This window comes from Megascapheus bottae, chromosome 15, assembly GCF_031878675.1.
Source record: "Megascapheus bottae isolate mThoBot1 chromosome 15, mThoBot2.hap1, whole genome shotgun sequence".
NCBI lineage: Eukaryota > Metazoa > Chordata > Mammalia > Rodentia > Geomyidae > Megascapheus > Megascapheus bottae.
In genome coordinates, this window is record NC_143523.1 from 24,608,565 (window position 1) to 24,634,071 (window position 25,507).

Sequence of the window (25,507 nt, forward strand, 5' to 3'; positions counted from 1 at the left end):
GGTCAACACAAACACACAAAGTAGCAGAATGTAGACCCTCTCTTTTTTTTAGTATATTTGACTTGACCTCTTCCCTACTACTTGACCTTAATATAATCGAAACCTAAAGGAACTTATGTGGTTTTTATCAGGTTGCACCATATTTCCACAAACTAGACAGGGAACAGATTTACTTTTGCTCTTTTTATAAGCTAGAAAGGAAAAACAAGGCCAATGAAATCTTTTAGGGCCAGGTACAAGTATCTCACGACTAAAACCCTAGCTACTCAGGTGGCTGAGATCTGAAGCTCTTGGTTCAAAGTCAGCTTGGGCACGAAAATCTACAATTAACCATCAGAAAACCGCAAGTGGTGCTGTGGCTCAACGCGGTAGAGTGGTAGCCTTGAGCTGAAGAGCTCAGGAACAGTGCCCAGGCCCAGAGTTGAAGCCCCACAACTGACAAAAAAAAAAAAAGGGAGGGAGAGCAGGAGTTTAGTCTAGAGGTAGAGTGCTTGCCTAGCATGCACAGAGCTCTTTGTTACCATACACAGAAAAAGCTTGAAGTGATGTTGTGGGTCAAGTGGTAGAGCAATAGCCCTAAGAAAGCTCAAGGTCCTAAGTTCAAGCCCCAGGGCTAGCAAAGGAAAAAAAATCTTTTAGGCTCCTTCAGCTCTAAAACTCCATGATTGATTTCTTGCTTCATCTCATCCCTGTCCTAAGAGTTAAGACCTGCAAACACTACCTGTGCCTGGGGGAGACATTCACTCATGTACAAATTTATACATAAAATGACAAAGTGCCACTACCTAGTTAGAACCTGAATTGGGGCTAGGAATATAACTTCGTGGTAGAGTATTTGCCTAGCCTGCACAAAACCCTTGGTTTGATTCCTCAGTACCATGTAAACAGAAAAAACTTCAAGTGGTGTTGTGACACAAGTGGTAGAGTGCTAGCCTTGAGCAAAAGAAGCTCAGGGACAGTGCCCCAGGCCCTGATTTGAAGTCCCAGGATTCACCCCCCCAAAAAAAAAAAATCAACCCAAATTCCTACTTCAGTCCTGTTATCTCCCAGCAAAAGTCTCCCAAACCCAGGGAACCATATTCTAGGTACTAGAGACCTTAACCACACGGGTGTGAGAGAAATACTAGTCTCAGATAAGGTTGTAGATTAACTCTTCTTCAAGATTTGTGCCATAACACTGGTAGACTGATGGATGTCCTAAGATGGGAGGTGAATGGCCTTTATTTATTTATTTATTGGTATTAATGAAGTTTGAACTCAGCTTTGCACTTTACTCAACCTGCTTGTTCTATCACTTGAACATCACTTTTAATTCAGCTTTTTTATTATTGTTTCTGACAGTTTTATTTTGAAATCTGTATTTCAAATGTTTCATTATGCTCTTTCCATTTTACTTTTTAGATTTTAAAACAACTCTGCAAGAGAAGAAAAAGGAGAGAACAGTTTACACAACCACAACACTGTATGTTATAGTCTGCAATATTATGAGATCATTCCAACTCAGTTTTTTCTAGTTATTTGGAGATAGAATCTTTTAGACTTTTCTGCCCAAACTGGCCATGAGCCAAGATCTTCCAGATAGCCAGGATAACAGGTGTGAGCTAGTGATGCCTGACCATTCTTGTTCTTCTATAGACTACACCAGATCTGTTTATTTGGGTTAATTGCAACAAAAAAAAAATACTTACTAGGCATCTACTATATGTCAGACATTGCTCTTAAGTACCAAAATCAAATCTCTAGCCACAAAGAATAAGGAGAGACTAACAATGTCAGATAATAATTCAAACTATAGAGAAAAACAAAGCAAGGGAGATACACAAAGTAAGAGTGGGTAGTAGAGCAGGGCATGGTGGCTCACACCTGTAATCCAAGCTACTCAGGAGGCTGAGATCTGAGGATTAAAGTTCAAAGTCAGCCCGGGCACAAAAGACCAGGCACAAAAGACTGTGGGACTCTTATCTCCAATTAATAGAAAATGGGAAGTAGGGCTGTGGCTCAAGGAGTAGGGTGGTAGCTTTGAGCTGAAGAGCTCAGGGACAGCGCCTAGGCCCCCCAAAAAAAGAGTGGGTGGTAGACAGATCAATTTTAAATAGGATGGCTGAAGAAGATGGGTTTGACTCCTGAAAAGCCTGGTCTGAGGAGAGAGGGACCCATCTAGGGGTGGAAGGACAGGATAAAGAACAAGAGATAGCTTAAAAAAAGCAAATGGACAAAATTCATTCCATGCCTTGTAGACCAACACAGGACTATGAATGAGATGTAGAGTAACAGGAAGGCTGAACAAAGTAGTAACAAAATCTAACCATTTATAGCACTTCTCTGGCTGCTGTGATGTGGAAATAGGCTGGAGACACGCAAGGAAATAAGAAGGTTATTAGTAAAGAGGCTGATGATAGCCTAGCCAGGGTGAAAGTGGTGGAGACAGCAAGCCAGGTTCAGAATACACTGCAGATAATGCCAATTGGATTTATTCATTGAAGGGATGTGGGATTTTAGAGAAAGGGAGAAGTCAGGAATGACTCGAGTTTTGGGGGCCTGAGCAGCTAAAAAAAAAATATTACCGGAGCTGGGAGTTTGGCCTAGTGGTAGAGTGCTTGCCCAGCATGCACGAAGACGCAGGTTGTATTCCTTGGTACCACATAGAAAAGAGCCAGAAGTGGTGCTGTGGTCAAGTGGTAGAGCTCTAGCCTTGAGAAAATCCGAGAACAGTGCTCAGGCACTGAGCCCAAGCCTAGCACTGGCAAAAAAAAAAAAAAAACAACCATTAACTGAGAAATCACCACATTACCTAGGAATTGAACCTGGGTCTTCTTTATGCATACTAGGCAGGCACTCTACCACTAGGCCAAACTTCCAGCCCTAAGAAGCCTTTTGGACATCAAAAGCTACAAAGCTGCAGCCTGGAATTTGGAGTGTTTGCTTAGCCTGCATAGTATAGATTCCTCAATGCCACATACATAGAAAAAGGCAGAAGTGGTGCTGTGGCTCAAGTGGTAGAGCTCTAGCCTTGAGAAAACCCAAGGACAGTGCTCAGGCCCTGAGTTCAAGCCCCAGGTTTGGCAAACAAAACAAAACAAAAAAGCTACAAAGCTGAAGTTCAAGAGGATGGGCTAAGATTATAAATATGGGAGCCACCAATATATAGTAATATGTAACTGTATGTGTAATCATACAGCATTTATACAAATGATCACATGTAATTTATCTATATGTTCATTTATCTTCCTCCACCCCAAGACTGCAAGCTCCATGTGGCCAAGGACCAGGTCAGTTTACAGCCAGCAAGACGCCTGGCATTCAGTAAATATTTACTGAGCAAATGGAGAAGTTGCCCAATTACTCTCTCAAGAATAGCCACATTGCCCACAGAAGAAACAGACTCCTTACATAGTACCAAGCCCAGCCAGCTATAAACAGGGAGCTGAGTTTGTACATCCTGAACTTGAGATTCCAAAAAGCAAACAGATACGTCTGACACATCACAGAGGAAGATATTTGGGTTTCAGCCCTGCCACATTCTCAAAGGGTGGAGCTGGGCAAGAGTTTTGCCTGTTACCACCTCTCTTTCTCTCTTGTAATTGCTGGGGAAAAGGCTGGACTGCTTTACACAGTTCCTAGGCAGAGATCAATCTACCTGGGGTTGATAGATGAGGTGGCTGAAGCTTCTTCAAAGGAGTAAATGGCCAAATATTCTCAGAAGCATTCAAAGACACCCAGCCCCTGGTTAAAAGAGTCCTAAGCCTACTGAGAATACATTCAGACAAACAGTAAGAAATAATGAACAATGGAGGAATAAAGGAGGAACAAATGCAGCAGTGGTACTCAATAGATACTATGTTGAAAATGAATTATATTTGTGGATGGGGACAGGAGAAAAGGGAAGAAGAAAGCAAGGAAGGGGTGACATTGTCCAAGAAGAAATGTACTCATTATCTGACTTTCGAAACGGTAATTACTCTGCATAATCCTTTTCCAATAATAATAATAATAATAATAATAATAATAGAATAACAAGCCTGGTATCAGTGGCTCCCACCTGTAATCCTAGCACTCAGAAGGCTGAGATTCACATAGATGACGGTTAAAAGTCCAGAGGAAATCCCCCAGACTCCATATTCAAAATAAGCAGCAAAGCCAGGTGCTAGTGACTCATACTTGTAATCCTAGCTACTCAGGAGGCTGAGTTCTGAAGAATGTGGTTCAAAGTCAACCCAGGCATGGAAGTCTGTGAGATTCTAATCTCCAATTAACCACTAAAAAAACAAAAATGGCGTCGTGGCTCAAATAGTAGAGTGGTAGCCTTGAGCTGAAGAGCTCAGGGACAGTGCCCAGGCCCAGAGTTCAAGCCCCACAACCGACAAAAAAATAAATACATAAATAAAAGCCAGGCTCATGTCGGTAATTCTACCTACTCAGGAGGCTGAAATCTGAAGATCACTGTTCAAAGATAGCCCAGGCACTAAAGTCTGTGAGAGTCTTATCTCCAATTAATGACCAGAAAACCAGAAGTGGGGGGCCGGGAGTTTGGCCTAGTGGTTAAAGTGCTTGCCTAGCATGCATGAAGACCCGGGATCGATTCCTCGGTACCACATACATAGAAAAAAGCCGGAAGTGGTGCTGAGACTCAAGTGGTAGAGCTCTAGCCTTGAGAAAGTCCAAGGCCAGTGCTCAGGCCCTGAGCTCAAGCCCAGGACTGGCCAAAAAAACAAAAAACAAAAAACAAAAAAAAAAACAAAAAACAAAAGTGGGGCTGTGGCTCAAGGGGTAAGGCAGTAGCCTTGAGCTGAAGAGCTCAGGGACAATGCCCAGGGCCAAAGTTCAAGTCCCACAACCGACAAAAATAAACAACAGCAAAAATTTGGGCTGCAGGCATGACTCAACTGGCAGAGTACAAGCAGAGCAATCTAGCCAATCAGGTTTAAGACCCTAACAACTTCAAGCCCCAGCACCTGTAACAATAATAAAAAAAAAACAACAAAAAGAGTTGCAATCACAAAACATGATAAGAAAAAGAGGCTGCTTGATACTTCTACCTACTGCAAGAATCTCTGACCAGGCCGGGAGTTTGGCCTAGTGGTTAAAGTGCTTGCCTAGCATGCATGAAGACCTGGGTTCGATTCCTCGGTACCACATACATAGAAAAAAGCCAGAAGTGGTGCTGAGGCTCAAGTGGTAGAGCTCTAGCCTTGAGAAAGTCCAAGGACAGTGCTCAGGCCCTGAGCTCAAGCCCAGGACTGGCAAAAAAAAAAAAAAAGAATCTCTGACCAAAGGCAATGAGTCCTTCCTTCATCTGCAAAGACAGAATTAAGGGTATCATTATAAGGCATAAGATTTCACATCAATAATTCCAGTTGTGAACATTCACCTTTAGGGAGAAGACAAAACAGTAATAATAGACTTGTAAAACCCTCTCCCCTTCTGATACATTGGAAGAACTGCCCAGAGAGGCTTGTTGACATGCCCAGGATCACTGAGCAGAAGGCTTGTAATAGAATTTTGACATTTCTCACTGTTGAGGGTTTCTTCCCAAAACATGACATCAGTGAGAAAAGAAAGATAAGGGTTACCAAGAGAGCTGGGGGTTTCTGGCACTGTCTTCCCCCACAAATACTGGAGATCACATATAGGCTCTTTCACATGCCAAGCAAGTGCTATCACTGAGCCATGCCATCTAACACTAGGCATTGGTCTTATAATATGAAATTGTGTCCGTGTTAAAGGGCAGAAGTTAAAGGAATGCCAGGTTCATGCCGTGAAGGATACCTTCCCTTGTACCAAATCTGTTGTACCACTGAGTCCCCTTGCTTTGACTTTATGAATAATGTTAATCATAGTAGTACCTATACAATTTTTTGTGGGTCATGGGGCTTGAACTCTGGGCCTGCACGTTGTTTCTGAGTTCTTCAGCTCAAGGCTACCACCCTAACCTTGAGCCACAGCCCCACTTCCAGTGTTCTAGTGATTAACTGGAGATAAGAGTCTTATGTTCTTTATTGACAGGGCTGGCTTTGAACCAGATCTCAGCCTCCTGAGTAGCTAGGATTACAGGCGTGTGCTACCTCGCCTAGCTTACAATCTGTTTTTGTTTTGTTTTGTTCTTGTTTTTTAAGCTGATATGTATTTCAGTAGAATATCCACATAAAAAAAATCAGGTGGCAGGACAGCTTTCTTCTTTCTTTCTTTCTTTTTTTTTTTTTGGTGCCAGTTGTGGGGCTTGAACTCAAGGCCTGGGGACTATCCTTGGGCTTCTTTTGCTCAAGGATAGCACTCAGTGCTACTCAGAACCACAGTGCTACTTCTGGCTTTTTCTGTTTATATAGTGTTGAGGAATCAAAACCAGGGCTTCATGCATGCTAGGTAAGCACTTTACCTCTAAGTCACATTCCCAGTGCAGGACAGCTTTCTAAAATCAACAAATATTGAGTGCTTCCTCTGTATAAGTCACTGTACTTAGTGCTAATTTGTGTGCATGGCTATATGAGTGAGAGACTAGACAAACTATCACACAAGGGAAACACAAAACCTGGGTCTCCAGGCTTGCAATGTACTCGCAGATAGAAGACTGTGAACATCAAAGACCTGATTAATAATATGGAGTAGATCACTGTTAAGTAAGTGATATAGGAAGATGTACTAAACAGTTCACTTCAAGAAAGATGAAGGAAGCAAAGCCCAGTATGGTGGTCCATGCCTATAATTCCAGTACTTGGGAGACAGAGGTAGAAGGATTGTGAGTTCCAGTGCCATGTTAGGTTACATATCAAGTTGGGGCTAGCCTCAGATACATAGCAAGACTCTGCCGGGGGGAGGGGGGAGGGAAGAGAGAGAAATATAGGATTTGAGGTGAAACTTTACTGGGAGAAAGTCTTTTAATGAAGAATATAGCATGAGCAAACGCTGGTGACTTACGTTGTTGGGAAAGAGAAAACAATCAGGTCTTAAAAGGACAGAGCCAACTTGAACTATCTTGAAAGTTAAAATCTTCTAAGAGTGAAAAGTTACAGAAATATTACAGTACAAGCTTGGATGGATGGATGAAGTGAACTTGTTTTTGGTAAGGGAGTCACTGCAACGTGGTGCTCTGACTTAACGTGACAGGGGAGTGAAGTCAGGGGGAGGTTTGCAAAATTTGCCAGACGAAGAGCCAGCAGGCTCCAGTGCAACACAGAAAGTCACCAGAGCTTAAAGTTTAAGGCCAGGCAATTTGGGAACAAAAGGGTAGTAAAGGGAATCTGGCTAAGGAGAGATGAAGAGCTTGATTTTATAGATGGGCTGGAAGATATCCATACCATACTGCCCAATAAGCACCTTGAAATATGAGCTTAAATTAAAGATTACGATGAAAGGGGTCTTACTGATGGCAAGAGTGGGACTGAATAAGATTTCTCTGGGAGGATATGTAATGAAAAAAAACAGAATGCCAAACTGAACTACACTTAGAAGGTGAGGATAGGCAAGAGTGATCAGAAATGGGGTGGGGGGGGAAACAATAACAAGATAATCTAAAGCCAAGAAAGAGGGGGCAGTTTCAGGTAGAAGACTATTGTCACTAATGAACACACTACAAAATTAAGGATTAAACATATAAATGGGGCTGGGAGTGTGGCCTAGTGGTAGAGTGCTTGCCTAGCATACAAGAAGCCTTGGGTTCACTTTCTTGGTACTACATATACAGAAAAAGCAGTAAGTGGTGCTGTGACTCAAGTGGTGGAGTGCTAGCTTTGAGAAAACTCAAAGACAGTGACTAGGCCCTGAGTTCAAGCCTCAGAACTGGCAAAAACAAAACAAAACATAAATAGCATTCGTTGAATGAGTAATAGGAATGAAGAAAGCTCTTGGGTTGGATGGTCAACTTTCCTCAGTCAGAAGACAGGCCAGGGCTGCACTCAGATGAGAATCACATTCTTCTGAAAAACACATTTCAGGCAGTATAAGTCATCCCCTCTGCTACACAGGCATCCTTCTTTCCCTGCTTCCCCGATGTTTCCCCCCACCCAAAGCAACACACCACACCTTCAGTGTTAAAGCATACAGGAAACTCCAACTAGAGTTTCCACTTCATTAACAACTGTGCCTGTGACTCCTCTTACATAATGGGATATGTATCAACAGGATGGAAGATGAGATTGGGTTCTTGCCCTAGTTACACTACTAACCAACTGTGTGACTTTGAACAAGTTGCTCAACTTCTCTGGATCTGAGTTTTTTCATAGAGAGGAGGAAGTAGGTCTATCTGGAATTCAGACAAGTTTTAGCTCTAAAATCTATTTTATTATTCTCAGAAGGTCCTTGCAACATCCTCGGAGAAGGAAGTAAATACAAGACTCAGTGAAATGACCGCCAGACCTCCCCAGGGGCAAAACGCCAGGATAAGTGGTGTACCAAGAAAAGTGAGACGGCACTTCTGGGGCCTCGCGGATCACAGGGGAGCAGATCTCATTCCCAAGGCTGGGAGAAACCCCACCAAATCCACTTCACCAACAGGCGGATTCCATTCTTAGGGCTGGGAAGGATCACAACAAACCCGAGGACGCCTCTCACCCCACCTTTCCTAGACTCCAGAAGGCTTTAAAAAGCCTTTCGGGGGGGGAGGGGGGAGTTTATAAAGATTTCTTTCCCAGAGTCCTGCGGTGCTTTTGCAAGTCGGATTCCAGCAGGCATGAACTGCAGCCCGATCATGACAGTCTGTCTTTGGAAAGAACGACGGGGCTCGCCGCTCTAGCTTCGAGTTCAGGGGACGCAAACAGCCCAGACCGACCGGCGTCCGACCCCAGCCCTGCGTGCCAGGCCAGCAGCGCCCTCGGGCTCCCCCCAGCCCAGCCCCGCCCGCCCCACTGCTGGCCCCGCTGCGGTCGGCAAATATTTCCTGCCCCCGCCCTCACCAGGAGCTTCCCAGTTGGAGTGAGTTGGTCTCGCAGCCGGGTCGGCGCTCTCAGTTGGCCCAACTCGCTCTCCCGGCCACGGGGCGCTGGGGAGGGGCCCGCCAGCCTCGGAGTAGCCACCGGAGGTCGCTCGGGAAGCCCGGGGGTCGGGGAAAACAGGTTGGCATCGTGGCCTCGCTCCCTACCCGAGTTACCTGCTCGTTTGCGGGGGTGTCCCGGGGCGGCTGGCCTATCCCGACGCTGTCTCCCCACGCAGTTGCCCATGCTGGCTCTTCAGTTGGTCCCCATGCACCGTAGGCGGTGGGTAGCCGGCTGCTCCGCACTCCCGTCCCAGACGGCGGCGTCCCGGTCAACGGCTGCAGCCGCCCGGCATCGGGCGCTCCCGGATCTCCCCTGGGGCGCTCTCTGCCCCGGCGACGGCTTCGCCACAAACTTTGAGGGCTAGGAGAGAGGGAGGTGGCCGGCTCCCAGCACAGTCCCAGGTGGCCGGGCCAGGGGGCCCCACGACCGTGTCCGGCCGAAGACCAGCCTCGCCGGAGGGGTGGGAGGGAGGGGGGTGGGAACCGCCGCAGCTACTCGGGGCTCTCTCGGGGCTCCCAGCTGGGTCCGTCCCCCCGGAGCCTGTCACTCACCTGCCTAACCCCGCCCCAGCCCGGCCCCGCTCCCTTCCGCCGGCTCGCGGCGCCAGACGCGCCGCCACCACCCGCCCCAGGTGCGCATGTGACCGACTGCAACGCCCCTCGAGCCAGGCCTGGTTTTCTCATTGGCTTTCCACAGGATACGTACCGCCCCTCGGTCCCACCCAGCCAGGTGCCCGCCCCGCCGCCGGTCCCCCGGGGAGCCCCGCCAGGAATTTTGCGCCCTCAACGGCCCCCCGACTGCGTGCCGGGCAGCCACCTCCCCTCCCCGCGCCCCAGACCCCGCCCCCCGGGGGAGGAGCCGACCCGTCCCTCCTGGAACTGCCTGGCTGGGAGCCGGCAGGCACGTGACCAGACAGGACCCGCCCCCGAGAGCTTCGCCCAACGATTGGCCCCGAAGACGCGTGCGCGTAGAGGCCTGTCGCCTGCCCTTCCCACTTCCCCTCCCACGTTCTTTGGCTAGCGTCATGGCTGCCGCCGCCGCTCTGGAGTCGGAGGCACCTGCGGGCGCTTTGTGGGGCCTTGTACAAGACTTCGTTATGGGTCAGCAGGAAGGTCCCGCTGGCCAGGTGGCTGCAGGTATGGCAGGCAGAGCCGCAAGGCTTCTGCAGGGAGACGGCCGGCTGGGAGCGGCCTGAGAACTAACGCGGGGCGGGAAGGGAGAGGCGGAGGTGACAGATCTTATTTTTTTCTGGGATGTTTGGTGTGACCGCGGATTTAGAAGCCATAAATCAATTGGAAAGCCTCTGGCATCTCTCCTAAAGGCTGCTTTACGCTCCTCATCTCCCCGTACTTTTCACAGACGAGGAAACGGGCCCAGCGAGGGCAAGAGACTTGCGTAAGGCTACGGGCCGGGCGGAAGGAAGCCGCGGGCTGAATTCCTACTCAGGTGTTCCGGCCGAGCCAAAAAGCTCACGCCGGGAGACCCGCGTTGTTTGTGGGATGTTGACGTGGGGAGACGCGTGTTTGCGGGCATCCGCTCCCGTCGCGTGGCATCCTGGGAGTGGCCTGTGGCCCTGCTCTCTGATAGGCTGTACTAGAAGGGCGGGGCCAGAAGGGGGTAGACTTCGGTGACAAGTCTTGGGCTCCTGAAGACTTCATCTCCTAGTTTTATGGAGTTGTTGATTCGTTTGCTTTATTACTGTTTAGGTGACTTGTCTCCCCACAATTCGTTCCTTGCTTTCACCCACTAAAGGATCTTTAGGGAAAAAAAGATCTAAGAAAGTTACTGACTATAGGAAGCCTTCAGATTCAGATTTAAATAGAATAGAACATGGGTACAGATAAAGAGTTTATTTTTAAGTTTCCTTGTAGAAGTTTTGCATGCTTAGGGAGAAGTAAAATGTTTCATGGGAGTTGTACATATTAACTCGTGAGACATGAAGTGAATCTGCTAGAAATGAAATACTCTGGTCCTTTGCATCATTATACTTTGATTCATTCATTCCATCTTTATTGAACATTTTTTACCAACCTGAAAAGCAAACAATAATACAAATGCAAATTAAATTAGATCCTTGGCTACCAAAAACTTAAAGGTGGTGAGAGAAACAAGCATGCTATAAGAGGTAATGTGTGCTAGTTTAGAACCATCACAGAGCAAATATGCCTGCTACTGGCCTAGTATGATGGCAGATGCTTGCAGTCCTAAGGTTGGTAGTTGGCAGAAGGAAGATTTAGTGTTTGATAGGAGTTCTGGGCCAGCCTGGGTTACAATGTGAAACTTTTGGGGGGATAAAAAGTTGGGTTTAGGCCGGGCGCAGTCGCTCACGCCTTTAATTTTAGCTACTCAAGAGGCTGATATCTGAGGATCACAGTTCACAGCCAGCCTGGGTACTAAAGTCTGTGAGACTCTTATCTCCAGTTAACCACCAGAAAACTGGAAAGTTTGGTTTACCACTAAGCCTAGCATCTTACAATCTTACAAAGTATATTGAGTTATCAGAACTTATAGTTAACATGTTCAGCATTTTATCGTGGTCATTTCCCCCAATGTTTCACTACGAAAATTTTCTTGTAATTTGCCATCCATCTGTTTAAACCACTGATATCAGCACAGTGATATTTAAATCTTTTGGTCTGCTTATCATTTACCAAAGTTTATTTTGGTGTAAAATTTATATCTAATGAGTTATAATCTATTTACTGTTTTTGTTGCTGCTGTTGTTCTGTTTTGTTTTGTTTTTTGTCAGTCCTGCGGCTTGAACTCAGGGCCTGGGTACTGACCTTGAGCTTTCTCGAAACTAGTGCTCTACCACTTGAGCCACAGCACCACTTTTGGCTTTTTCTGTATATATGGTACCAGGGAATTGAAGGCAGGGCTTCATGCATGCTAGGCAAGCACTCTACCACTAGGCCACACTCCCATCCCTTGTTTTGTTTTTGTTTTTGTTTTACATATGCATACTCTCAGCTATCATAAAGAATGTTGCTGTGTCACTGTTATTTTAGCTATTTTACATTTATATATTCTGAAAACAATAATTTTGGATTCAGAAAATACTTTTGAGAAGGCTGCTTAAATAAAGCTGCTGAATTCTTATATTTACATAGAAGTTATGTCTTATCCATAAAAACTTATGACTCTATAGATTTGTTTTATTATATAGATTAATATGTATCTATGATATACAAACCCTTAGCCTAATTTTGATTATGTTCTAAAAACTAAGTGCCAGTGATTGTATATAGAGATTCCCTTCTTGAACACTTGTTTGTTAAACAACATCATTTGAAATATGATGTAGGGCCAGGAGTTTGGCCTAGTGGTTAAAGTGCTTGCCTATCATGCATGAAGACCCGGGTTCGATTCCTCGGTACCACATACATAGAAAAAAGCCGGAAGTGGTGCTGGGGCTCAAGTGGTAGAGCTCTAGCCTTGAGAAAGTCCAAGGACTGTGCTCAGGCCCTGAGCTCAAGTCCAGGACTGGCAAAAAAAAAAAAATGAAATATGATGTAAAAATCAATGTTCATAAATTCTTTAATAAAAAATTGTATTATCATGCATGAAAAGAAGAATGTTGTCTAGTTTAAATGTAAACTCAGTAAAGTTTGAAACACTAGTACTATTACAATTTAGCCCCTTTAGAAAAAAGTCGATTCATCAGGGCTGGAGGTTTGGCCTAGTGGTGCCTGCCTAGCATGCACAAACACCCGGGTTTGATTCCTCAGTACCACATTCACAGAAAAAGCCAGAAGTGGTAGAGCACTAGCCTTGAGGAAAGCCCAAGGACAGTGCTCAGGCCCTGAGTTTAAGCCCCATGACTGGCAAAAAGAAAAAAAAAAACAAAGTTAATAAAGAGGAATAGTAACAGATTAAACAGATAAGGTTAAAATGAATTGGTGAAGTTTTCTTTCTTTTTTTTTTGGGGGGGGGGGGCAGGACCTGGTCCTCTGGGCCTGGGCTCTTGTCTCCAAGCTTTTGCTCAAGATGAATGCACTACCAGTTGAGCCACCGTGCCACTTCTGGCTTTTTCTGAGTAATTTATTGGAGATAAGAGTTTCATGGCAATCCTCAAACCTCAGCCTCCTGAGTAGGCTCATGCCTAGGGTTACAGATATGAGCCACTGGTGCTCCATGGAATTTTATTTTTCATAATTTGGATTTTAGGCAAAAGGATTTGAGTGACCTGTTATAGGTGATAGTTACCTTAAATCCTTGAGCAAAGAAGCCATAATATGAATGCACATTTGCAAAGGGTTAAATTAGTATTCTCCAATCTTAGATCCCAGATAGGGGTTGTAGAAGATTGTAGGATTTAAAGCATCCCCAGAATAAGAAGTTCATCTATCTCCCCCCCCCCCTCTTTTGGTGGGTCACAGGGCTTAAACTCTGAACCTGGTTGCTGTCTATGAGCCCTTAGGCTCAAGGCTACCATCCTACCCCTGGGCCACAACCCCACATCTCGTTGTTTTCTAGTGAATAATTGGAGATAAGGGTCACTCACTGTCTTTAGTGCCCAGGCTAGCTTTGAACCTCCATCCTCAGATCTCAGCTTCCTGAGTAGCTAGGATTCCAGACATGAGCCATCGTGCCTGGTCTATAAGAACTGCTTTCTAACCCTCAAGCTTAAGTCAATTTTTGTTAGTACTTACAAAGGCCAACTTTTCTAGTTGCAATCTAAGGAACTGATCACCAAGGTAGCTGCCACTAAGTTTGTTTTGCACCTGAGGTTTCCTGATGTGTCAGCTCTCACAGAAGGTTGTGTGTGTGTGTGTGTGTGTGTGTGTTTTTCTGGAAATCCTATAATATAGCTTATTTCATTGATTAATTACAGTGCTGGATGATAGAGAAAACTTTGTCAGTCAACTATATATACACAATAAATACTGTTTCTTAGACAAAGTAACTTTTTTATATAGTTGTAAAATTCCACTATCTTCTATTGCCAAAGAAACATTAAGAGCTTTGTATGGCTGTATAAAAAGCAACTCATTTTTTAAAGAATAAACATTTTAAAGTCAGCAAAAAAAAAGTGTCAGCTCTAAGGAAGGTGCAAATAAAAAGTAACCCAAGTTGGGCCGGGAGTTTGGCCTAGTGGTTAAAGTGCTTGCCTAGCATGCATGAAGACCCGGGTTCGATTCCTCAGTACCACATACATAGAAAAAAGCCGGAAGTGGTGCTGAGGCTCAAGTGGTAGAGCTCTAGCCTTGAGAAAGTCCAAGGCCAGTGCTCAGGCCCTGAGCTCAAGCCCAGGACTGGCAAAAAAAAAAAAAAAGTAACCCAAGTTAGAGGCATGACACAAGTGGTAGGGCACTGGACTTAAGGTGAGAAAGCCAAATGAGACCCTGAAGCCCTGCATTCCAATCCCAGTACCAGCACACAAGAAAAAAGAAAGAGGGAGGGACAGATGGATGTATGAACCTAACCATCATGTAAGTTAAGGCTTTTCAGGCAAGTGTTCAAAGACTAACTGGCCCCAGCTTTTTTCTTAACCCTCTGGATCTTTAAGTTCCTATTTCTCTGAATGTTTTCCTTCCCAGTTAGCTCTATACAGGCCAGATCTCCAAGGCAAGGCTCAGAATGGATACCATCCCCAGCAATCCTGATCATTCCAGCCAGATAACATTCTACTTTGTAATCGTGTAATATTTCTCCACTGCTCAGGTATTTATTAGACTTACTTAGTAGCAATGTTTGTACATATCTCTACACTCTTGTTTCTTTCACTTTAGTGTCTCCTAGAACTAATGTGAGTAGATACATAGTAAAAATAGCTTATGCATTTGGAATTAGAGAATCTAAGGATTTAAGGTTGGCCTAATTAGGGTCCTCACTTTAAGGAAAGGGAAGACTTTTTAACGTGATTCCAAGATTTTGAGGCTGAGGCCTGGGTGCCAGTGGCTCACACCTTTAATCCTAGCTACTCAGGAGGCTGAGATCTGAGAATCACAGTTCAGAGCCAGCCCAGGCAGGAAAGCCTATGAGATTTATCTCCAGTTAACCACCAAAAGGCCAGAAGTGGATCTCTGGCTCTAGTGGTAGAGAGCCAAGCCTTAGGCAACAAAGCTCAGAGACCTTGCTCAGGGTCTGAGTTCAAGCCTCAAGGCCCACACTGAGGGGGTGGGTAGGAATTGGAGTAAACTATAGGTTGAAGAAATATGGGGCATCAACAGCAGAAAGGGCATTTGAGAGCCTGATTAGAGCCTAGGCCTAAGGAATTTTTCCATCTGTCCACATCACCCCGGCCTGGGCCATCATGCCTTAGGCTGCCTGCCACTCCACATTCTCAAGAGGCTGCAGCTTCATGAGACAGAGATCCGATTGTGCCTTCTCGGTAGTGACCACATAAAAATTCCTTTGATTGCTTCTCTGTACTCCTGTTGAACTAGCACCCTGCTGAGGGAAGAAGTGTGGGGAATTAGGAAATACTACTAAGTCCAATTCTATAAAGGGAAAAGAACTTATTGTTTCCTTAATGCTAGTGACTCTACTCTTGGGAACATTAACTCTTTATTAGTTTCTTTCATCCCTGGAGTCCCAACTGCATAATTAATAGTATTTCCAGGTATTCTGGCTTTCAGTTGGGAAAACTTAGAGTGTTAAAAGAATTAATCACTTACAGTTAGTAAGCCATGGTCTATAAACCCAGAAATTGTCCTTTCTTTCATTAACCCAGTTTCTGTTTTCATCACTATGGTGACACTGAACTTGTGACACTGGAATTGTTTTTAGAGGTCTTTCTGCTCCAACAGACCTGACTTCTTCTTATCATAAGCCCAAACAGTATGTGATTTATAATAGATATTCAGTGAATGTTGAGTGAAAACAAAAACACAGGAAAATCTTTTTAAAAGAAGTGTAAACAAAGAAGTGATTCCAGGAAGACTTCCCAGGCATTGACTCTTGAGATGGTCTTAAAGGAAGAGTATTGTTCCTCGGACAAAGATTGTACAAGGGACATTCCATACCAAAGGATTTTTTTTTCCAGTCATGGGACTTGAACTCTGGGACTGGGCATTGTCCCTGAGCACTTCAGCTCAAGGCTACTGCCCTTCCCCTTAAGCCACAGCACCACTTCCTACATACCAAAGGATTTTATTTCTAGGCTTACAGGTATGGAAGAATTTGACATGTTGGCATTTCATGTAACTGATAGGAGCCCTGATGAAAGGGGCAACTAGATCTCTCTAGACTAAAATTTACCAAGACAATATACGTATTCACAGTGTTCTGCAACAATCTAAAAATTCAAGAATATTACCATACCAAAAAATAGGAATCTCAGAAGCTGAGTCTGGTTGTATATTGCTGTAATGAAGCACTTTGGGAGCCTGAGTAAGCGGGGAAATATCAAATTCAAGACCTACTTAGGCTGGGGCTGGGAGTGTGGCCTAGTGGTAGAGTATGTGCCTAGCATGCATGAAGTCTTGGGTTTAATTCTTCAGTACCACATACACAAAAATCCTGGAAGTGGTGTTGTGGCTCAAGTCACAGTATCACCCTTAACTCTTAACTCTCTCTCCCTCTCCCCCTCTCCCCCTCTCCCTCTCTCTCTCTCTCTCTCTCTCTCTCTCTCTCTCTCTCTCTCTCTCTCTCTCTCTCTCTGTCTCTCCTCTTTCTTGCTCGCTCTCTCGCTTTCGTATCTCTCTCTCTCTCTCTCTCTCACACACACACACACACACACATATACATGCCTCAGGAACAGCACTCAAGGAGGGAAAATGTTCAGTGATTAATTGATATGGGACACAATCTGAGTAACTTGGTTGGTTTGTCTTATGAGCCTGGCTGCTGCCCATCCCCCACCCTGCAGCCTGCTCATTTTTTTTCCCCTTCTCAGGGGTTGGTGCAGCAGCTGGGCTTCCACATCCTGGCACAAGGAGGGCTAAGAGTGCCTGATGTCTAAATTGGTGCCAGTCACGAGCTATGAATCCTGACTGGAGCTCTCCTGTCATCAGTCTGGTTGGGTTTCTTTAGTACCAGAGTGAGCCTCTGCCCAGCTCAGCTCACAGCTGTTACTGTGACAGACTTAAGGTGAACTGCATGTTTAGGAGTTTATTCCCAGAACAGGCCAATGATGATAATTCCTTAATTACCGCACCTTCATTAGTTGGAAGTCCTTTATACTAACTGACCCCTTGTGAAGATAATAATTTACTCTTTGTTTCTCCCTTAAAAATACAAACCAAGGGACTAGGAGATTGGCATAGTGGTAGAGTGCTTGCCTAGCGTGCATGAAGACCTGGGTTCAATTCCTCGGTACCACACACATAGAAAAAAGCCTCAGAAGTGGTGTGAGGCTCAAGTGGTAGAGCTCTAGCCTTGAGAAAATCCAAGAACAGTGCTCAGGCCCAGAGCTCAAGCCCAGGACTGAGAAAAAAAAAAATACAAACTAAGCTGGGAGTCTGGCTCATTCCTGTAATCCTACTTTCTCAGGCTGCTGAGATCTGAGTGAGGATTGCAGAGCAGAAAAATCCAAGATTTTTTTTTTTTTTTTTTTTTGTCAGTCCTGGGCTTGAGCTCAGGGCATGAGCACTGTCGTTGGACTTTCTCAAAGCTAGAGCTCTACCAGTTGAGCTTCAGCACCACTTCTGGCATTTTTTTTTTCCTATGTATGTGGTGCTGAGGAATCGAACCCAAGTCTTCGTGCATGCTAGGCAAGCACTCTACCATTAGGCCAAACTCCCGGCCCCAATTTTTTTTTTTATTGTAATTAGTAAAAGGGTTACATGATATTTGCCAGATAGAAAGTGCATTAATTCACATACATTGATACCCTTTCACATGTCCGGCCCCAATTTTTTTTGGCCAGTCTTAGTGCTTAAACTCAGGGCCTGGGCTTCTTTTGCTCAAGGCCAGTACTTTACTACATGAGCCACAACGTCCTTCCACCTCTTTTCTGTTTCTGTGTTACTGAGGAATTGAACCCAGGGCTTCATGCGTACTAGGCAAGCATTCTACCACTAAGCCACATTCCCAATCCTCCAAGATACTTTTTTTTTCTTTCTTTTTCCAGTTGGTCATGGGTCCTGAACTCTAGGCCTGGGCACTGTCCCTGAGCTCTTTATCTCAAGGCTACTGTCCTACCCTTGGGCCTGTTCTTTTCAGATTATTAGTATGTATATGGCTTCTTTAGTCTTGTTTCAGTGAACACGGGTACAGGTACCTTTTCAGATCCTGATTTCATTTCCTTTGTCTATATACCCCAAAGTGGGACAGCTGCATCATATGCTGTATTTTTAATTTTTTTAGGAGCCTCCATAGTGTTTAATAACTAGCCCAAATTTACATTCCCACCAACAATGTACAAGGATTTCCTTTTCTTACATCCTTGCCAGCACTTACGTGTAGTTTTCTCGCCTTTCCCTATTCTTTCTTCCTGTTTTATAGACCATGTGTGTGTGTGTGTGTACATAAAGGCTTTCAATTTCATAATATTAATTTTGAAAACAGACACCATAACAGGTTATTTTGGTTACCTGTTCTCTTGAATGTTCTTTGTATGCAATCATATTATTTAGAGTTGATGTATTTACTCTCTTCAACTTAATATAATATATAATATATACAATATATATTATATATATGATATATAATAATATATTAAGTTATGTATCAGAAGCATTGCAGTAAGACAAGTAGAAAGGGTTCTTGGCAAGTACAGTGGGTGGCATAGTACAAAGCCACTGAACTCTGCAACAGGGTTTTTCGAGTTTGGAACATGTGCATGTGTGTGTACTTGCATGCCTACACTAGCCCAGGGACTTGAACTCACAGCCCAGGCACTGTCCCTGAGCTTTTTTGCTCAAGGATAACACTCTACTTGAGCTACAGCTCTCCATCCAGCTTTTTTGTTGGTTAATTTGGTGGCCATTACTTCCCTGCCTGGACTGACTTTGAACCTTCATACTTCTTTTTATTTTCCTCTAGATGTGAAATCCGGCAGCTATACAGTGTTACAAGTGGTGGAAGCCCTTGGGTAAGAGCCTTTGTTCTAGAACATTCTTTCAATCCTGCTTGAGTACTCTGAAAAGGTTACTTTTGTGCATTGCTGTTTTCTCCTATAGCCTAAAACCCTCTCTGTATCAATATATTAGTCTAATTCTATATTGTTAAATTGTTTCACATGAGAAAGTTTCTTGCTATTGCCAGGTTTTGATAGCTCACACCTGTAATCCTAGTTACTCAGGAAGCTGAGATCTGAGGATCACAGTTCAATGTCATCCTGGGCAGAAACCAGATTCTTTATCTCCAGTTATCTCAAAAAACAGTAGTGAGGCTGTGGCTCAAGTTGTACAGCAGAAAGAGGCTCAGGGAGAGCACCCAGGCCCTGAGTTCAAGCCCCACAACTAACAAAAAAAAGAAACATTTTTGCTGCATGATTGATACTTCTTAAGGTATTGTTTAGGAGCATACAACCTGTAGGCTATATTATCAGCCACAGATTTCAGGTGAGGTGCATGATTGAAAGGCCAGTGTTACCCTGCCCTTAATTAGAGCTAAGATTCCTCATGTATTTCCTTAGATCCATTCAACCTTGGCAGGATTCTTGTCAGCCCCAAGCTGACAAGCTCACGAGCTGTGGGCCCTCTCTGGGGAGTGGACAGGTGCTGACCCTGTGCCAGTTCCTTTAAAGGAAAAGTTTTGACAAAACCACTGGAAAAGCAACATTTTACAACTTAGATTCTATGTACCAGAGAAAATATGTACTTATAATCGAAAGCCTGCTTTCCTCACACTTCCTGGTTCATAGACCACTTAAATTGATAAGAATTAATGGTCTTAGTTAATATGTCTTCTAAAACAGAGAAAACTGGAATATTGGCAGAAATTTAAAATACTGAATTGTGGGGCTAGGAGCAAGTATGTAATTCCGTAGCTTTTAGTATATTCACTGATTTGTGCATTGTCCCCACAATGGGTTTTTAGTATCTCTTCCTTGAAGCCCTGGGTTTGGTTCTTCTGTACCACATACATAGAAAAAGTGGGAAGTGGTGCTGTGGCTTAAGTGGTAGAGTACTAGTCTTGAGAATGCCCAAAGACAATGCTCAGGCCCTTAGTTCAAGCCCCAGGACTGGCAAAAAAAAAAAAAAGCCAGGAGCATGGCTTAGTGGTAGAGTGCTTACCTAGCATGCACAAACCCTTGGGTTTGATTCTTTTGAACCACAGAAAAAGCCAGAACTAGTGCTGGGGCTCAAGTGGTAGAGCACTAGCATTGAGAAAGCCTAAGGACAGTGTTCAGGCCCAGACTTCTAGGCCCAGGACTAGCCCAAATTAAAAAAAAAGTGTTGCGTTTTTCTGCTCTGCAATCCTCACTCAGATCTCAGCAGCCTGAGAAAGTAGGATTACAGGAATGAGCCAGACTCCCAGCTTAGTTTGTTTTTTTTTTTTTTTTTTTTTTTTTTTTTTTTGCCAGTCCTGGGCTTGAGCTCTGGGCCTGAGCACTGTCCTTGGACTTTCTCAAGGCTAGAGCTCTACCACTTGAGCCTCAGCACCACTTCCGGCTTTTTTCTATGTATGTATACTGAGGAATCGAACCTGGGTCTTCGTGCATGCTAGGCAAGCACTTTAACCACTAGGCTAAACTCCCGGCCCTTAGTTTGTATTTTTAAGGGAAAAACAAAGAGTAAATTATTATCTTCACAAGGGGTCAGTTAATATAAAGGACTTCTAGCTAATGAAGGTGCAGTAATTAAAGAATTATCACCATCAGCCTGTTCTGGGAATAAACTCCTAAACATGCAGTTCACCTTAAGTCTGTCACAGTAACAGCTGTGAGCTGAGCTGGGCAGAGACTTGCTCTGGTACTTCCTTACTTTAGGACGAAACTCATGTTCATTAATACCTATTCCTTTTTCCTTCCTCTTCCCAGTCCCTGGTACATTTATATACATAGAACTATAAAAGATGTGATCTTGGCACTTTTTTTCCTTCAGTATTGTGATTTGACTCCTTATCTCCATTTAACCACCAGAAAACCAGAAGTGGCACTGTGGCTCAAGAGATAGGGCAGTATCCTTGAGCTGAAGAGCTCAGGAACAGCACCCAGGACCACTGGATGCAACACACACACACACACTCTCTCTCTCTCTCTCTCTCTCTCTCTCTCTCTCTCTCTCTCTCTCTCTCTCTCTCTCTCTCTCTCTCTCTCTCTCACAGACTTTAGTGCCCAGGCTAGCTTTGAACCTCAATCCTCAGATCTCAACCTCTTTAGTAGCTAGGATTATAGGCATGAGCAATGGACAACACCAGCTATGGGGTTATTTTGTGTTGTGTTTTAGCCCCAGTGCCTTAGTGGTTACGCTCAGCTTTTTTTTTTTTTTTTTCCCCTTAGCAAGAATTTATAAACATGAATCTATTCTTCTGTTTTGGTAGAAACTTCAGCTGAAGCCCTGTAGGTAGCTACTAAGCTCTGTAGCTACTAAGGAATGTCCTAATAATACCACTGGGCAGAAAGAATAAGCACAGCACCCATTTGGTGCTAACCTGGGGTACCTTGAGACTGAATCTTCTGTTGGTTGTGGTGTCACCTATGCTTTTATGAGGCCAGATCAATTCTTCAGGTTGTGGCCCTTTCTGATAACTGCAATGCTGTTACCTCAGGAACATCTACCTGAGCTGGTTTGTCTTTTAACAGGACATAACTCTGCTTCCATATCCGGAGAAGTGAGTGTTATTGTGAAATATTTATGCTTTCCAAAGCTTCAACTGGTTAATAGATTCTGTTCTGCTGTCTCTCAGGTCCTCTCTTGAGAATCCAGAACCCAGAACTTGGGCACGAGGAATCCAACTTTTGTCACAGGTGCTACTCCAATGTCACCCCTTGCTCCTGGAAAAGGAAGGTACTGGCATTTCTAGGACCATCTTCCCAGATTTCTGAGCCGAGGCCTCCCATTTCTGTCTAAGCCATTTTATTGGGAGGGAAAGCATAATGTATCTATGATCTACTTATTCAATATGTTTGTGCCTTACTGGTATACGTGGCAGAGATTATTTGAGACACAAAACATATAGGTCTCAAATGTAGTCTTAGAATTATTTTTAGTGTGTTATAGCAGCAATTTTGATTTTTGTATATTGTTGTGCCGATAACTGAGGCTTGAACTGAGTGCAAGGTCTGCTCCAGGAAGGCCGCATGGCTTTTTTACTCACGACTAACTTTCTACCACTGGAACCACAGCTCCACTTTCTGCTTTTTGGTGGTTAATTGGAAATAAAGAGTCTCATGAACTTTCTTTCCCAGATTGACTTTTTACCTTGATTCTCAAATCTCAGCCTCCTAAATAGCTAGGATTACAAGCATTGATCTACTAGTACTTGTGTGTTTGATTTTTTTTCCTTTTCTTTTTTTTTTTTGTTTTGCCAGTCCTAGGGCTTGAACTCAGGGCCTAGGCACTGACCTTGAGATTTCTCCAGGCCAACACTCTTATCACTTGAGCCACAGAACCACTTGCAGCACTTTTTGTTTATGTGGTACTGAGGATTCAAACCCAGGGCTTCATGCATGCTAGACAAGCACTCTACTACTAGGCCACACTCCCAGCTCTAGATTTTTTTCGATTTTTTTGTTTGTTTGTTATTGTTGCTGTTTGTTTTTGTTTTTTTGTTGGGGGGTCACTAGAGCTTGAACTCAGGGCTTGCTCATGGTCTTGCCTAGTATTTTTACTCAAGTCTGATGTTTTACCTCTTGAGCCACAACTGCAGTTTTGGATCTCCAGTTCTCATCCAACGTACCATAGTTCCATCTATATTTCCTGCGAATGGAATAATTTCATGCTGATGACTGAGTAGTACTCTGTTGTGTATAGGTACACCACAATCTTCTTTATCCATTCATCAGTTTTTAGGTGCCTATGATTGGCTATTTGGTACAGTAAACATGCATTCCAGGTGTCTCTTATATGTTGAATTACACTCCTTTGGATATATGCTTGAGTGTTACTAGAGAGTCATAAGGTCTTTTTGTTTCTTTGGTTTTTGTTTTACAAACCCATACTTATTTCCATAGTAGTTATACTATTTTTCACTCTGACCAACAGTATATAAAGGGTTCCCTTTCTTGAATCTGTATTTGTAGTTGATTGTTTTCTTCATGATGGCCCTTCTGAATAGAATGAGATAGAATCTCAGTAATGTTTCTTCATCTTTCTTTCTTCCTTTCCTCCTTTCTGTTGTGAAGCTTGAACTCTGGGCCTGGGTGCTGACCCTGAGCTCTTCAGTTCAAGGCTACTGCCCTACCCATGGGCCTGGGCATTATCCCTGAGTTCTTCAGCTCAAGGCTATAAGCCCTACCCCTTGAGCCACAGCACCACCAGCTCAGGCTGGCTTTGAACCATATTCTCAGATCTCAGCCTCCTGAGTAGCTAGGATTATAGACATGAGCCACTGAGCCCAGCCTCTTCACATTTTTATTGACCATTTGTACTTGTTTTGAGAATTGTCTTTTCAATTAATTTGTCCATTAATTAATTGGGGAATTTATCCTTTTACTGTTTCATTTTTGTAGCTCTAAATTTTAGATATTAATCCAGCTAATTGCCATTGAATAGCCGGTGTTCAGTAGCAGTTTTGAGATGGAACAAGATGTCCTGTAATCTATAATACTTAATGTTTGTTCATTAAAAGCCAGAAGGTCTTAGGTTCAATCCTTTGGATTTATTTTCCTTACTTAGCTAAGGTTTAATGAAATGGGAGAGCATGAGCATATCTCCTTGTAAAGGAGAAAAATTGCAATTTTTCTCTAATGGAACAGCATTAGAGACTGAGGAGGGAAGATAGCTGGTGGAAACTAATGGCTGAATCTGGTTTGTGCAGTAGTCCACCTGATCCTGTTCTATGAGAACCGGCTGAAGGACCATCATCTTGTGATCCCATCTGTCCTGCAGGGCTTGAGGGCACTTGTGAGTTTTACTTTTCATTTTGTAGTTACGTTCATGGGAACCCTTATCCAGTTCTCTCCTTGTCCTGGGGTTGAGATTTCACATGTAGAAGTACAGAGGCCTAAGTTACTGTCAGCCTGCTTTATTCTGTACCCTAGAGAATAAAAGTACCCCTTTGGAAACTGGATCCAGGTGAACTGGAAGGAGCTACAGTGAAACATTCACCTAGAAAAAGTTCCTCACTACATCACTTCCCTCTGAATCAGAATATTGTGATTCCCTCTTCAGCAAACTAGGTCCTTTTGCAAGATTGTGTTTTGAAAATCATGCTGTAATTTCTTGAACATTCACATATCCTCCCTTCTCCTCTAGAGTCTGTGTGTGTCTCTACCCCCAGGGCTGGCTGTCTCTGTGCTTAAAGCCATCTTCCAGGAGGTGCATGTACAGGTGGGTGTTAATAGGATATTGATATTATCTTCTACCCCTCAGAATAACTAGAATTAGATGGTAACTTACAACTTATGAGCTCTTTATGGCCTTGTGACCGTCTTTATCAGTCATTCCTTCTGTTGATTAAGGAGGGGCTGGGTGGCATATCTAGCCTTTGTCCTCTTACATACCCAGAGAAAGTAAGGTATACTTTGTATACTACAAAGACAGGTCTGGGTTATTGTCATCAATGATGGGCTAGGTCAGTAGCCATAACCTTTATCTCTATTTCCTTAAAGGTGATCATAGGCTAATTTAAAAAGAAAAGAAAAAAGAGTTGTCTGCTTAGAGATTATGAAACAGAAAGTAGTATCAGTTGACATTTCCTCTGAGCACATTCCTCATTTCTTTCCTTTCTCACCCACCCCAAAGTCCCTGCCACAAGTGGACCGACACACAGTCTACAATATCATCACCAACTTCATGCAAACTCGGGAAGAAGGTAAGAGGCTAAAAGAGGCCTTTTTACCCTAGGGGTTATATGGAAGAGGTAGTACTCTGAAAGAAGATGATAAAGGGAACTAGAGACCTACTCTTCCCTCAGTATAGTAAAACTTTTAAATTCTTACTCCTATAACAGTGTAGGTATCACTGTACATCTGTTTGCTGAGTACTTCTCTTAGAAAAATAAAAAGTCTGCTCTGCCAGAAAGGAATGGTAAGCAAGTGATCATAGAAAGACAATGTAAGCCTCCTAGGAGAACTCTCAGGCTTTCTGTACAGTGGACACTAGTGACCTTCTTCTTTCTTTCCCAGAGCTAAAGGGTCTAGGAGCTGACTTCACATTTGGCTTCATCCAGGTGATGGATGGGGAGAAGGATCCCCGTAATCTTCTGGTTGCTTTCCACATCGTTCATGACCTCATCTCTAGGGACTATAGCTTGGGTATGTCTTGGCAGCAATGTATTAGGTAGTTGAGGCTTATTAGGTGAATGAATCAGTCAACCTCATTCATTCTCTGTTGCTACAGGACCCTTTGTGGAGGAGTTGTTTGAAGTGACATCTTGTTATTTCCCTATTGATTTTACCCCTGTAAGTAGCACCTTCGCTCATTCACTCAAATACTTACTGCCTGCTGTATGCGGGCCCCATATTAGTCATTGAGTGTACAAATGAACAAAACATTGCTTTTATCCATGCATGTAGTCTGGCATTTTGCTGGTTAATTGAAAAT

The 25,507-nt window shown here is 43.8% G+C and overlaps 2 protein-coding genes across 8 annotated transcripts in view; one reads left to right on the forward strand and one right to left on the reverse strand.

Annotated features, from left to right (window-relative positions):
- Ubtd1 (ubiquitin domain containing 1) overlaps window positions 1–9,687 on the reverse strand; it is a 55,873-nt gene extending 46,186 nt beyond the window's left edge. The window contains exons 1-2 of one of the 2 annotated variants that reach the window (XM_090346142.1): window positions 9,672–9,687; window positions 9,080–9,326 (exon numbers count right to left, since the gene is read on the reverse strand). In XM_090346142.1, the coding sequence (XP_090202268.1) occupies window positions 9,080–9,149 (70 nt within the window). In that variant the 5' untranslated portion in view covers window positions 9,150–9,326; window positions 9,672–9,687. Of the gene's footprint in view, window positions 1–9,079; window positions 9,327–9,517; window positions 9,534–9,671 lie in introns of those variants that run through there. The other variant, XM_090346141.1, reaches the window with a different exon arrangement.
- The window catches only part of Mms19 (MMS19 cytosolic iron-sulfur assembly component), a 29,021-nt gene continuing 12,539 nt past the window's right edge, over window positions 9,026–25,507 (forward strand). For 2 of the 6 annotated variants that reach the window (XM_090346132.1, XM_090346131.1), the window contains exons 1-8: window positions 9,963–10,102; window positions 18,897–18,945; window positions 21,708–21,808; window positions 23,781–23,866; window positions 24,218–24,292; window positions 24,707–24,776; window positions 25,090–25,218; window positions 25,304–25,365. In XM_090346132.1, the coding sequence (XP_090202258.1) occupies window positions 9,991–10,102; window positions 18,897–18,945; window positions 21,708–21,808; window positions 23,781–23,866; window positions 24,218–24,292; window positions 24,707–24,776; window positions 25,090–25,218; window positions 25,304–25,365 (684 nt within the window). In that variant the 5' untranslated portion in view covers window positions 9,963–9,990. Of the gene's footprint in view, window positions 9,045–9,579; window positions 9,696–9,962; window positions 10,103–18,896; window positions 18,946–21,707; window positions 21,809–23,780; window positions 23,867–24,217; window positions 24,293–24,706; window positions 24,777–24,932; window positions 24,992–25,089; window positions 25,219–25,303; window positions 25,366–25,507 lie in introns of those variants that run through there. The other 4 variants (XM_090346135.1, XM_090346134.1, XM_090346136.1 and 1 more) reach the window with 4 other exon arrangements.